The 14,784-nt window shown below is 37.5% G+C and overlaps 1 protein-coding gene across 3 annotated transcripts; it reads right to left on the minus strand.

Moving 5' to 3' along the window:
• Positions 1 to 819: 819 nt before the first annotated feature.
• Positions 820 to 13,390, minus strand: LOC147829316 (adhesion G protein-coupled receptor V1-like). Of its 3 annotated transcripts, XM_087206423.1 has the most exons (9): positions 13,239 to 13,390; positions 12,647 to 12,746; positions 11,797 to 11,976; positions 11,015 to 11,182; positions 8,104 to 8,197; positions 5,979 to 6,057; positions 5,739 to 5,877; positions 4,972 to 5,113; positions 820 to 1,475 (listed from the first exon to the last, which is right to left on the minus strand). In XM_087206423.1, exons 4-9 carry the CDS (start codon positions 11,120 to 11,122, stop codon positions 1,015 to 1,017), a joined length of 1,023 nt encoding a protein of 340 aa, XP_087062549.1. In that variant the 5' UTR covers positions 11,123 to 11,182; positions 11,797 to 11,976; positions 12,647 to 12,746; positions 13,239 to 13,390; the 3' UTR covers positions 820 to 1,014. The 3 variants fall into 3 exon arrangements, with proteins under 3 accessions (XP_087062549.1, XP_087062548.1, XP_087062550.1); XM_087206422.1 differs by lacking the exons at positions 11,797 to 11,976; positions 12,647 to 12,746; positions 13,239 to 13,390 and adding an exon at positions 9,315 to 9,649; XM_087206424.1 differs by lacking the exons at positions 11,797 to 11,976; positions 12,647 to 12,746; positions 13,239 to 13,390 and having other exon boundaries at positions 10,898 to 11,060.
• Between the last annotated feature and the right edge of the window lie 1,394 nt (positions 13,391 to 14,784).

Below are 14,784 nucleotides of genomic sequence, written 5' to 3' on the forward strand. Positions count from 1 at the left end.
AGTAATGGGAGAAAAAATAAGAACTAAGATACATCCTGTTCTGGTACAAACACCCAATGATAAATGTAAATGTATTTTATACTGAAAATGTACCAATAAATATATATATATATAAATAAAAATAAATAATAAAAAAATAAAGTCTTTTCCTATGCCACTGTCAAAAAAAAAAAAGAATTAAGTTGCAGATCATGTTTTAAAAACAGCTAAAGAGAACTAAAACTGAGAAGGAAGCAAGCTAGGATTCCATCCATGGGTGAATGGGTAAGCAGGAAAAAAGCAGTTATGTGCATTAAAATTTATTCCAATTTGCCCTAACATTTAATTTGCCTAATGAACAGAAAGGGCTTTTCTTCACCCTATGAAAAAGTAACAGGAAAAAAACAATACAAATAATTTAAAATTTAAAAATGAAAAAATGTGAACACAGCAAAAGAAGGGCAAAATCATAATAAACTTCAAATCTGAATTTTTATATCATTTCAGGATTTAAGTGTCTCTGAACAATTAAAGGTTTACATTTCCAAGAACATAAAAACAGCCCAGCATAAAAGTATGCTGAAGTTTACACAAAATTATCATGAGGAAAATTATTTAACGGGATGAACTATTTTAGATGAAAGAATTATGTATATTAGTTCGGAGTTATATTTTATATAGCCAGCTAGAGAAAAATGTCTAAAGGTAGTATAACTATCTTAAAATTAAACTGTTTTTAAAAATAAAGTTTAGTAACAAGTATAGAAAATAAAAAATATAAAAAAATTTAGAGGGTAAACTTCCATGAGATCACAGTCATAATTCAACTAAAACTCAGCATTTTTCCTCTAATATACTATTCCTACGCCCAAACAAGCAATCTAAGATAAGCAGTTACATTTAAACTGTGGCAAAAAGAAGTGTCTGAGTGAGGCTGGGATTTTTTTTTCTTTTAGTTTATGCTTAATACACAATATAAAGAGAATTTTGCCATTGACATGGGCTTGAAATTCAAACTAGCTCTATGCCGTTTTATTATTTCTCCCTCCCTTGCTCCATGAAGAGCGACTTCTCCAGCTGCACCTCATTGGGACCACACACTCCTCTCCGGGTCTGTAGGAAATCTTCAGTTGGGAATGCTTCCTTTCCCTTTGAGGATAGGTAGGGTGCACCTTTAGAGAAGCCCTCTGCAACATTAAAGATAAAAGAGCCACACCGCACCTTGAATCGAACTCCTTCCTCTAAAACAATGTAGCCTCGGGAAGGGGTCAGGTCCTGGGACTCCGCAGAGGAGTTGGCCTCGGTCACCGGGAACTGCACGGTCACGGTCCCGAACAGCCCCTGCGCGGGCTCCCAGACCACGGACAGCACTGCCTCGCTCTGCTGCGTGGAGAGGGAGACCGAGGCGGCCACTGGCTCTCTCAGGAAGAGGCGCTCGCTGTTGTTGAAGGACAGGACTCCGGAGCCATCTTCGTTAGCGAGTAAAGTGACCAGGTCTGCGAGGGCGAGGAGCGGAGGTGAGCGGAAACAGCGAGCTCTGAATGCCAGAGGAGCGTGGTTGTGTCATTGGAAATGAGGCCTATTCGTTACCTAAAGCCATTATTTTACGTAAGTTTTTCTCTTTAAAAAGAGGAAAATTGGGGGCTCAGTGGTTCTGCTGCCTGCCTCGCAAGCGCAAGGACCCGAGTTGGATCCCCGGTGCCAAAAAAACAAAACAAAACAAAACAAAAGAGGAAAATTGTCTAAAGCATTTAATAAAATTCCATATTCCCTCGTGATATAAAAACAGTCTGTAATCTTGGAAGAGAAGGCATGTTTGTCAAGCTAGTGGAATGGCATCTCCCAGGAGTCACTAGCAATACCCCATTTAATGCTCAAAGAGCAAAACCATTGCCATTAGAAACAGAAACAACACACGCAGCGGCATCTCTCCTCCCTGCTCAGGCAGCAGAGTCCTAGGGCTATCGCCCAGGAAACTGGCACAAAGAACGGAAAGGAAGGGCCAAACTGTCACTATTTTCTAAATGAAATGTTTGTCTACTAAGAAAATGTACAAGAAAAAAATTATTATGAGTCAAAAACAGAGGCTTAGAAATCCCCAAATATCAAGAGCTTTCTATTTTTACAATCATTAATAAAAATATTAGTAACTGCAACAACCAATACTATCAACAACTTACTAACTTTCTCATCCATATATTTAATTTTCACAGCAACTCTACAAGGTAGATTGTATGATTATTCCCATCTCACAGAACCTATAGCTAAAGCTGTCTGAGGTTCAAAAGCTAGGAAGCGGCAGAGCCAGTGTGCAAGGCCAGGATTGCACACGTAGAGGAAAACACAGGTACAGACTCACTACATATCTGCGCACTGGCTATGAGGGTCGAAACAGGAAGAGAAGGGGCCTCGTTCGTGCAGGAACACACCCGGATGGCATCACGAAAACGCTAAGAGCCACAGGAGAAAACCCCAGCACTGCAATGTGCAGTTGTGGCGGATGCTGGTGCACACTCCAATGTCCCTGTCCCGACCCCTTCTCGGGCACACGCAGCAGTCCCTACCTGCCCAGTGCTCACTCTCTGCACCCGAGGACAACGCTGACCTGTGAGAGTGAGGCCAGCCCTGCTGCAGATGCTGGGCCCCGAACTCCCAAGAGTGGCCCTCAGACTCCGAGGGGCAGGAGGCAGCGGCCTCCTCCTTGGTAAGGGGATGCCCGAGCTTTGTCCAGCTGTGTCACAGGACATCGGCAGGACTGAGAGCTGCCGGGCTCTACCTCATCTTTCATCAGCTTTGGATCGATGCAAAAGAACTTCACACTGAAACCCAATGCCTAATGGTGTTTCATTCTCTCCATGATGGCAGGGCACTGCTTTATACCATTTAGGACAAAAATAAAGTTGTATCCTTGTCTCACACACTACTAATGAATAAATTTGTTCCATGTTAAATAGTAAATGTAAAGAAAAACTACGATAAAGTATATTTTTCATAACTATTGTATTTTCTAATATTATAATGTAAAATATTTTAGAGTGGATGGAAAGAAATAAGTAGCATTTAACAAATTATTAGAAAATATTTGATACTTTACGTTTTAAAAAAACCCTTTTAATAAAAGGCTTCATAATAAACTTAAAAGACGTATGCCAGTGCAGGAGAAATATCTGTGATATATGTATGCAGTGAAAGACTGAATTTAGATACTAAGAATTTTCCTATAAACCAATACAAACACAAGCCACGGGAAAGTCCACAAAGATCCTAAAAACCAGAGTCACACAAAGGAAAAAGAACAGAGCCAAACCCACTAATGAAAGGAAAATGAAGAAAAATGCATAAAAATGTACAATATGACCATGTATCTTTCATTTGTTGGAATCAGTATAAAAATTTTAAGACAAAAGCAGTTGCTAGTGAGGACATGGGGCAATAGCCCCAGTGCCCAGGGCCGCGGACACGACAGAGGCGGTGACCCTGTCCCTCACTCAGCACCCACTGCACTTGACCCGGAGTCCTGACTGTCCCCGTTTACGAAGACGCAGGCACAGGTGCATTTAGTAAAGCTTTTGGAAATGACCAAAAGGTCCATTAATCAGGCATGGTTTAAGACATATCTACTTTCAAAGCAGGGCCGGGGATTTAGCTCAGTGGTTCCGGTGCCTGCCTCGCAAGCGCAAGGTCCCGAGTTTGATCCCTGGTACAAAAAAAAAAAAAAAAAACACCACACAAAGCAATTATTGTTTCCATAAAAGTTTTAAAAATAGAAAATTACAAGCCTAAAGTAAGCTCAACAGAGTGCAATGACCTCCCTCACTGTGGTGGGCAGTAACCTATATGATCCCAATCAGAATTATCTCAAGACTTCTTTAGGAATACTTGCATTTAAGTGTCCTCTCTTTCCTGTTATGTGGAACACAGAAAAAAGATGCTGAACACCATCTGTCTTGTAACAGTGAGTAATCTTGGCTTTGGGATGAAGCTATTTCCAAAAGGGCCAGGAGATGAGAGAAGACCTCGGAGTCTGGAAGGATTAAGTCCTGGTCCTACCTCATCTAAGGCCATATATCTCTGAACCCTGATTAAATCCATTTGAATTGAATTTTGAATTGCTCACACATAGACAATTCTTAACCAGCACATGGTGTCCATTCCCAAAATCCTGTACCTGTAACTCTCCATGTTCTACAAGAAAATCATTTCATCTCAAACATATGCTCTCTGAACATGAAACAACAGCCACACCCTTGAAAACAGGTTTCTGCAGTTAGAAATAATCAATTTATTTTATCAATACACCAATAAATAGAATACAGTAAAAAAGGTAAAGATCAATCTTTGGTTACTCAAAATTCTTTCATATTTTTCAAATATAAAAATCAAACTTCTTTCCACAGAAAGGGCATTAATGCTAGGAATTCAAAGGTTAATTAACTTAAAATCCCCAAGAAGCGAGTTTTTAAGAGCCCTTCTAACCCGATGTTCTGTATGTTCACACGGTTCCCTCCTTTATTCTTCCTTTACCTTCTCTAAGTAGCACCTAATAAGCAGTGAAATAGGATAGGGTAGGTTTTAGTAACAATGTCACCCCATTCCAAATGAAGAATTAGGGCTGCAGTGGTCCCAGAGATCAATACCCCACCCACCGCTCTACGCAGAATACTGTGGTGTCAGGGGAGACTGAGAGAAACACCTTTGTCACTCCTGCAGCTAAGGAGGAAACGAGAGCAGAACTGTATTCTGAAGGGGAGATGCCTGCAAATTAAATACAACTGTGATATTTGAGGAAATACTTTAATATTACCTTTAGTATCAACCTACTTTTGTTTATTAGCATAAACACACACAGGATAAAGCACCATTTCACTGCCACACACACATTCTGAAATGCTTATTAAAACATCTTCTATTTTGAGTACAGAAATCTCTTGTCCCCGTACTGGGGAAGCCAGCATGATGGAGAGGGTTACAGATAAAGAGACCATTGATTACCTATTGTATTTTTCCCCAGCTCCACTCCAGGAGAAGGATTTGTTAATATGAGCTGAAATTTTTCATCTCCTTCTGGAACATCATCGTCCAGAATCACAATGTCTACATTTTTATACCTTTCTTCATCAGCAAAATGAAGAATCTGGCCAAAAAGGTAAAAGGAAACAGTTTTATATTTAAATATACCCTGAGGCTTTATAAAATGTTTGAAAAGAAATACAATATAGTTGTAAATGTAAAGAATAAGCTACTTTACATGAAATCCTTTTTAAAAGTTTTTGCATGATACCTTTTTAATTTAAATGGACAATATTTTATTTTAAAAATCAAAGATTAGAGAGGAAAAGAAAAAAGATTATGGAGGAAGAGACAAAGTAAAACCTACTTAAAACTACTAAGGGTGTTTCGTAAGTTCAAAGAAAAACAAGTTAAAATGTTCAAGAAGCATAAGAAAAACTGTGAGGTCATTTTATGGTATAAATTCTTTAATACAAAATACTGTGTCCTCCAGTATCAAATACTGTGATAAAATAGTTCATGAATCTTTAGAATAGTACTAAAAATTCAAATTACATTATTTGCTAAAATAGTGCAATAAGTGAATCTACCCTATGGAAATATTTTTTCCCGACTTACTGTGGAACAGTTTATATAACAGCTCATTAAGGTTAATTTATTTATGCAAGACCTAAGTCATGATAATTCAGAAGAAAGAACAATGATAAAGTAATTCATAAAAGTCACCCCCGATCACCACTGGCACCTACCACTGGGGAGAAGATGTAATCCAGCCCCAGCTGGGCTTCCAAATTCTGGGCGTACATGAACAAGGACACCTGGCCCAGAGCCTCTCTTCTCCTCTCGGCAGCCAAGGTCACACTTCCATGCGATTCGCTTACTTCATATCTATCAAAGAACAAAGAGAATGCTCATCCTGTTTCTCCTACAAACTTCTCCATGGGAGATAGTAAGCTCAGGAAATGCCCTTCACACAGCCTGGTGCTTACCTGCTACGCTGCCACTCGATTACACCTTGGGCACCATCATTGGCATCAATAATAATTTGTGCAGTCAAGCCTTCTGCATCTGAAAAAACACAGACACATACTTTAAAATGAATATAAATTTATTAATATCAATCTTACTTAAAATTCCCTTTAAAAGCACGGTTTGATACAGAATTTAGACAGTCTCTTTGAGATTATATAATTCCTAATATACAGCTATTGTTGATGTGACTCAGAAGATGTTTCTAGAAAGCAAAGGCACAAACGCTTATAGTGTCCATAAAAGGACACTCTTGCTTGTAAGAGCCACTGAGATATAAAAATTCAACCAACTAAAAACAGCAAGAAATAATAAGCAGTGGAGCACATGGCTTTATTTCTATTATTTTAATTTTTTAAAAAATTGACACCTTTATAATATCACCACTTTGGGAGGGAGGGAAAATGGGCACCGTTGGAAGGAGAAGGGCAAGAAAAGAGGAAAGAGAAATGGGAAAAGGAAGGTGGGGAGTGATGCAGAAAGAACAGGTGTGAGACAGAACCAAGAGGGACAGGAATACAAACTAGACAGGAGGAAAGAAGGGAAAGGGAGAGTAAAAAGGGACAAATGACACAAACTTCTCTGAACCTTTTTATCCTGTATTCTGTGAATTAAGTGTAGTATGTTATTCATACAGTACCTATTACTCAATCTTGAAATAGTAACTCATCTTGTTGCTGGTGCATGTTAATTTTTTCAAAAAACTTTTTGTCCTTTATCTTAGTTCAGGGTACTCCCCACTCTGCCACCGTGGGGAAGAAGGAGGGAGAGTGTAATTTTCTCTAGACCAGTGCTGGCAAACCTTTCAGACCTTTCAGTGATAACACGAGCCGCAAGTGTCTGGAGAGAACAGAAAATCGGGACCTGCGCCCATCGAACAAGAGGCTAAAAAACAGAGATTCTAAAACCAGACCACGCTGTTAAGAGCATCGCTCTACCACTTCCTAGTGGCATGATTTGGAGCATATTGCTCCGATTCTCTCAGCCTCTGCTCCCATATCTATAAAATGGGAAGAAGATGCAAACCAACAGGAGCTCGGCAGAAGTCAGCAACTCCAGCTACACTCAGTGTGAGCATGGGAATTAGGAAGGCTGTCATTAGTTTCTTAGTGTGAACAATAATCATCTTGCAATAATCCTTGATGTAAACCATCTAGTCCTTGGAGCTTTCTAGTTTCTTTTACAAAAGAACCAAAACCAGCCAAATACTACTATCTAGGAAAACGATTATTTCAACGTTTGCAAAGTTGTCACTCTGAGAGATGGAAGGGAATGAGGAATGCTGTTCCTCAGGTCACTGCATTTGTCCAGCTTCTCTTCTAACCCATGTTGATCTTCCCCATGTCCAGCCCACCTTCTACCGGCGACCCTCAGTGCTGCTCACTATCGCCCCCTACTGGGCAATCGCACCTACAGACAATCCAAACTGCAAATAGGAGTTTGTGTCCGAAGAATACATTACTTTTAAAGAAATTTACGTAAATTTGTAACAAGGTCCAAGTTTCACCTTTCAGTCTGTAATGAATTAACTCAGTCTTTTCTAAAAGCATGAAAAGGAAAAGATCAAAGGTCAAAAAAGGACCAGGAAACACAACAAATAAAAGATCTGCTTAACTTAAAAGAAAATAACACCTCAGAGTTTGGAGATTTAATAAAATAGGTAATTAAATTTTAAAATAAAATGAAAGGAAAAGTCCTTCCAAACCACTAATACTATTTTGAGGATTAAATGAATTGTTATAAAATAGTTGTAAAATGTAAAGAGTATGACATAATAATATTTAATATCTTTGTAGTGTTGAATGTACAGAACTGTAATAATATGTTCTATTAAAATAAATATAAAAACCCATCATCTCTTCACACAGAGCTGAAATTAACAAACATCACAAGAGTCACTTCTGATTGAAAAATGAAGTTATGGGCCAGGGATTTAGCTCAGTGGTTCCGCTGCCTGCCTCGAAAGTGGAAGGACCTGAGTTTGATCCCCAGCACACACACACACACACACACACACACACACACACAAAATGAAGTTATGTCATTTGAAGTGAATAAAAGAAACAAACAAAAAGTCCATCCTACCTAGTCTGGGAGGAAGTGAAGTTACAGGAGCCATGATGAGTTCGACAGAAGTTAGATTCACCAGGAAGTACTCTTTCAGCTCTGGTATGTCATCCTGAAAAATTAACCCCATTACATGCCTTAAGGATGTTCTCAAAAGGAATTAACTCTCGTGAGCTGTTTTAAATTTTTTTCTTACATATACATTTGCATAAACAGTATACAGAAAATATTAAATTGTAAGCAAATAGAAGAAATTATTTAAATTAGAAAAACAAACATAAAAGTATTAAACTTATACTTGGTTATAGGAAGTTGTTAGATTGAATAATATGAAACTATTTAAATGTAATAGTTTTAACCTAGATCCATATAATAGGTAAACCAATTATGCAAATATACAAACATAATTATTTTAAATATAACAATAAAATATTTTAACTGTCTATAATAGCCAATATTTAAAATGAAGAATACCATTGTACCACAAAAAAAATATATAGGCTTTGCAATCAAGGAGATCTAGTACCAAATTCTGTAATTTTAGTACCAAATTTACTCACATTTTAGGGCCTAAATTCTTTCATCTTTTTATTAGGGGAAAGAATGGCTACTTTGGCGTAGGGTTGTAATAATAAAGAAAAATAATGTATGTACAGTGACTGGCCTTTAGAACTACAGCTATCATTATTAATCACTAATCCACATAATAGTAATGAAATCAGGCAGATGCCTAGAACATAAGCATTAGCACAATCCATGTCAGGAGTGATACAAAAACTCAAAGTAGGGCTGAGGATTTAGCTCAGTGGTTTTGCCGCCTGCTGCGCAAGCACAAGGACCCGAGTTCGACCCCCAACACACACACAAAAAATGTAGAAATGGAGCAGTAAAAACTCGTGTGTGTGTGTGTGCGTGTGCGCGTGCATGCATGTGTGTACATAAAAGATCAGCACACACACACACCAATATATGCTTTGCATTTTAATAAAGATTTATTTCAAGTGAAAACATAAAAAGTGAAAAATTAGTCTTTAGATTACCTCCTGTAATGTATGGAAAAACATAAGTTAGAGAATCAGTGATATCAAAGGACTGTCTTCCACCTACTCCCATTGCCCCAGCCCATGCCACAGCTCCCCGCTTGCCATCTGCTATGCCTGAGATGGAGAATGGCCCCCAAGGGGCTTTTGGAAGATGACTGAACTGTGGGGGTGACAGGGCTGACTTACTGTTAGGAAGGGGGTCCAGTCAAGAGAGCTGTGCCACTGAGTCACGATCTGGAAGAGCACATCCCCTCCCTGTCTCCTCCCTTTGAGCAACAGTTCCTGGCTGCCATGATGCGAGCAACTTTCCTCTGCCATGCCCCTCTGCCCTGCTATCCTGCCCTGGAGCCAGCCAGCCAGGGCCTGTAGCCATCGAGCAAAATAAACTTCTCCTTTCAGTTGTAGGTGTCAGGGATCATGTCCCGGAGACAAGGAAAGTGACTAAGACACGGCTTACTTTTATGTCAGGGCTACAGTGTTTTAATCTAGTGCTACTCAGGGAGCAGAAAAGTTGCAGAGAGCTAGGAGAAAGAAAAGTGGAACTGAAATCCTAGGTTCAAAAAGGTAAACTCTAGGTAAAAGAAAGTGCTGATATTTTCTGGTTAAAAATTAATGTAACTAAGGAATAATCCATATAATTGTATTCGGTAACATACACGAGACATTTGAAAGATGACTGCCCTACAATTTTTTTCAAATCCTGTGTTACCGGCTACCTACTGACATTATCTTTTATTTTGTGGATTTAGAGTTTTCATGATGTTACATTAGGTTACAATGCCAGGGTAATCAACAAAATAAGAGTGACTGACTTTAGATGGTGCATGGTTTATGCTATCTATAATTAAGTAAAAGTAAAAGACTTTGAGAGAGTAAAACCCTTTAAAAATGAAACCCCTCCAAATACATACTGTAGTAACTAACATTTTTTTCAAATGTAATATTCATTTTCTCTTTCCCTTCACATCCATCCCTTACCCCTTCCATAGCACTATTTTTCTAAACCTCCTATAAATGTATTTAAGAAGCTGAAACAGTAATGTATTTAAGAATGTATTTAAATGTATTTAAGAAGTTGAAACACTAAGTCCAAAAACAGCACAAAATTTCCCATGAGAAATCATTTAAAATGCAATTTCAGTCCCCTGTGATTTCCTTAGGCTTGACTGTAATCATATTCTTTGCCCTCAGCTTCTAATGAGTTTCCTGCTATCTCTGTTTTAGCGGGTCTTCCACACAAAGATTCCAACCGCCCCAGATCTGCTGGTCCAGTGAGTCTTTTGGAGTACTCAAAGGGCTCCTCTGGAACCTCTCAGGCCAGTGCCATTGTAGAGGGAACTGCACTAAGGAAATTCTGTTTATCACGAGATGTTTCTGTAATCAAATATATAACACCAGGCCAGCCTATCTAATCAAGAATAGGAACTCCTGTGTGGTTTGAAAAAAAAGTCACGAAAAGAAATCAGCTGATTTAAAGGCACCAGCAGAGTGGAACCAATCAGACTTAAAGAACCCTATCGGAACTGAATTCACTAAATTTCTAGAGATTATGGTTATAAAATATACAAAGTTTATATTAAAGGAAAAATTACATACATACATATACACACATATACATGTACATGCGCTGGGGATGGATCAAACCCAGGGTTTCACAAATGCGAGGCAAGTGCTCAACTGCTGAGCCATATCCACAGAACAGAGCAACATTTTTTTAATACAGAGAAAACTGAAAGTTATACAATCTTGCCTCGCGTGAAATTTTATACCTTGAAATGGGAAGCCTCTTACTAAATGTGACTGCTGATGTCAGAACATTCCATCGATTCCTACTTCCCATGCGGTGACTTCAGGTTGAACACAGAAAATCATCATCAGAGCTTTACCTCAAGTATAGTAATGTTGATGGCTGCTGCCGTTTGTCCTTCTTCTAGAATCAGAAAGCCAACAACAGGGATGAAATCAACTTCTGGCTCAGCTAGGTGTCCTTCCATTTGATTCTTCAGACTCAATATTCCAGGCACCGTGGTGTATGTGACATTGATAGTCCCTAACTGAATTGGATGCAAAAAAGATTTTGGAATTATTTAAATTTTGAAAATTATGTTTCACTGTGAACCCTGCCTTTCTTGTAACACCTCCAGTACCTTTCATTATTGCCCCAAATTCATCCCTTCTCCTGTGCCCATGTCATGGCTCAGTGACACCCCAAAGGGGGTGAGGCCTGCTTCCCTGCCTGGACTTTGAGTGTGGGTGGCCCTGTGGTTTGCTTTGGCCAATAGTACAAAGTAAAAGTGAGGATGTGCTACTTCTAAGCCTAGACTTCCTAGGGCTTGCATGTTTTCATTTCCTTCTCCGGCCTCTACTTCAGAGAAAATTAAAAATATACAGAGAAAACTATACAAGGCCAGCCTCATAATGGATCCACAGCCGGTCCGCTACCATATGGTACGGATAATTCATGATTGTCCATTACACAGCATTTCTGTGAAAATAAATAACTCCTTCAAATTTTTCAGAAGTGAAGCTATTATAAAGTACTGCTCTGAATTAATAAATATTAATTTTTCCTTTCTTTGCTTATTTTCATAATGGCTTTCACCCATACAAGTAGGATAGTAAAAATCCCTTTGCCCAGAAACCCAATTTATTCTAGCATAACACAAACCTAGAGATCCAAATTCTCGGTTGATGAAAAGCTGAATTGTCACATTAGCCTCCTGTAGTGAAACAAAGCTTGATGAAAGAGCAAAATTTAAAACTCCACGCGGTTCACCACTGGCTTCAACCGTCAGGACAGCGGCATATCCTTGAGTGTCCAGCAGAGGAATTCCTGCTGGTGGAACCCCTAGAAATAGCAGGGACTCCATTAGGAAATCTAACCGTGATTTGGCACTAAGTTCTACATACTTAAAATAGAACCCTGGTCTCCAAAGCATATTAAAGGAACCAAAAAGGGTTTACTTTGTTCACATCCCTAACAGAAATCTTCAGGCTGACAATCTATATTGCATTTTTAAAAGTCATGATTTCTTTCACTTGATAGATTATTGCCCTTATTAGCTACATGGCTTATCAGAATTATAGAAACTGAATAGAAACTGAAGAGAGTATCCAGATAATTTTCTGAAAATAATTAAATTTTGAATTGTCCATATACTGTATTATAATTGTCCAGAATCCAAACTGATTCGTTAGCATAAATTTATTTTCAGAAATTTCTACCTTCGAAAGTATATTTTAATTCCATAAATAACTAGGAAAATTTTTAGCACTTTTCTCTTAGTCCATAAAGATAAGCATTCCCATATTTTGCTAGTGCTTTTTGGACCTGTGCTCTCTTTGGCAGCACATATACTAAAATTTGATCTAATATTTCTATGGGACAGACAATATTTAAAGTTGTATTTTTAAGTTGGTATGTATCAATTGGTAAATACAGAGATAGCAACTATTTCTTCTTTGTTTTTTCTAAAAAGACAATAACAAAGACAACTCAAACTTGAATTCTGAACTACCTTGTGTCCTGACGTCATACAGAATGACTTGGTATACTTCTTTCTCTTCCGGAACGTTGTCATCCAATAGATGTACAAGTATCGTTGTGTTCACTGTTCCCTGTGTCAAACAGAAGGAAATCCATACCTGTGTTGCTACTGAACATAAATTACCTACTGCTTTTATCGCCCTTATAAACTGCATCCAAACATGTTTTCATTTAAACAAGAATTCTGTGGCTTAAAAAATTAATTAAATAAGAACCACCGGCTCATGAGAAGCCAGATTTAAAGCAAGTAGAGAGGAACTAATTGTGAAGATTTTGTTACCCAATTTTTTTTTTGTTGTTGTTACCAGGAATCAAACTCGGGACCTTGCACTTGTGAGGCAGGTGGCGGAACCACTGAGCTAAATCCCCGGCCCTAATTGTAAAGATTTTGAATGCTGAGCTAGCTAATCAATGAAAATCTTATCCAAATTACTACCAAGTAGGTATGAAGAAGAGAGAATGATGATAACTACAAGTGGTGTTGATTTTCTATTCCCTTTTCCTGAAAATACAATGGTTTCTTTTCTGGAAATTTGTCATGAAGCTTTTCTTTGTGGTATTACCTCATGAAAGAAGAGTTGTCCAGTAAGGTTAGAAAAATTGAGTTCACAATTTTGCCCAATAATTTTCCAGTCAACAGTAATATTTCCTCGACCAGGAGGTGGTCTTATCACATGGAACTGCAAAATTCCTCCTAAAATCAAAATGGATAAATGGATAAATGCTTATAGAAAATGAACTAAACATTTGAGCTCAACAAAACTCAAATCCCAAGCATGCAACCACTGTATTATGGCATTACTACTGTATTAGGCCATTCTGGCTTGAATTTTCTAGAACCATTATACATGCTTATTGTTGATTAACATAGGGATTTCATTTCTAAGTACTTCCCCATTTAGGAAAACTTCTGGAAATTCAGGGTATAAAAGTTATAAAAGCACATGCTAAAATGGGAAACACAAACTTGTATACACTCCAAAACATGCACCAGAACATGAATGTTCTGTAAGTTAAAGAAAACAATAAAGTCCTCCTGGTCAGAACTAGTAAGAGCACAAGAAAATATTCCTTCATTTCTCAAAAGGAAACAAATTCCTTACACTGGTATGCAATGTGATTTTACACAATGCATGCATAAAAATGCTTGCAAATACCTGAAAATCACATTTCTTTAGATTGTAACTTACATATACCATCGATGATTTTGATTTATCAAAAGAAATCCAAAGAAAAGGTGTCAAATCTATACATCAATATCTGTAACTTCACCCAAGTTACAGTTACCCTTCTCAGATTACTGAGTACTTTAGGCATTTTCTATTCCTGGCTTTTATCCTCATGTAATATTTTAGAAAACTAAACAAATCATGAGAGCTATTTCTTTCAAATTGCAAACCATGAGAAGAAAGCGGCTAGGAGTTATGATGGACTTTGTGGCTTGCTGAAAATATGCTCATTCACTAGTTTTATATGATGAGGAGTACAAGCTATATTAACAAACAGTCTCACTAAAATTCTTATGAAAAGATAGAACAGTGTTTAAAACACTTTGGTAGAAACACATCTTTACTCTCATTGTAAGTATAGCCATACAGTTGAAATCCATGAATATTCACTAAAAATGTCATTTTTATGTAGTTACAAAATAATTTTTGTGTAGATAAGGAAAATCTTTCAATACTTTTTAAACAAAGGGAATAGAGATAAAACAAAATATAAATCTTTTTTTCTAGTAATTTTTGAAACTACTATAATTTTTTATTTCTGAAGATAATAAACCTAGACACATAATATGAGTTTATCAAACAAAAATATCATGGATTAGAGACTATCTTTATATTACATACTAAAAAACAAAATCCATTTCTAATGCTAAGTTTAAATACAGAGCTCTAGTACAATGAATTGTTTTGGAAGGATGCTGAATACACAAGAAAATGAAAGCATCAGAAATATTTTAATATATTTTTAAGTGTTTCAATATGAAAAATACCTAGTACCCATGTGCTAGTAGACTATGTCTTGGATTATTTTAAGTGTGTATGACAGGAACCAAATTCTTCAACTGTTTAGGTGTAACTGAAGAAAGTCTACAAACAGCCATAA

This window comes from Heterocephalus glaber, unplaced genomic scaffold (assembly GCF_053883595.1).
Source record: "Heterocephalus glaber isolate CG9 unplaced genomic scaffold, H.glaber_assembly_v1.0 deba00000675, whole genome shotgun sequence".
NCBI lineage: Eukaryota > Metazoa > Chordata > Mammalia > Rodentia > Bathyergidae > Heterocephalus > Heterocephalus glaber.

Bases quoted from the DNA above. Each gene is read 5' to 3' on its own strand.
- LOC147829316 (XM_087206422.1), bottom strand. From the start codon at position 9,446: ATGGCAGAGGAAAGTTGCTCGCATCATGGCAGCCAGGAACTGTTGCTC. The intron at 5,878-5,978 runs GTAAGCACCAGG...GTTCTTTGATAG, and splicing joins ATCGAGTGGCAGCGTAGCAG to ATATGAAGTAAGCGAATCGC. The intron at 1,476-4,971 runs GTAATCAATGGT...TCGCCCTCGCAG, and splicing joins GCTGGGGAAAAATACAATAG to ACCTGGTCACTTTACTCGCT.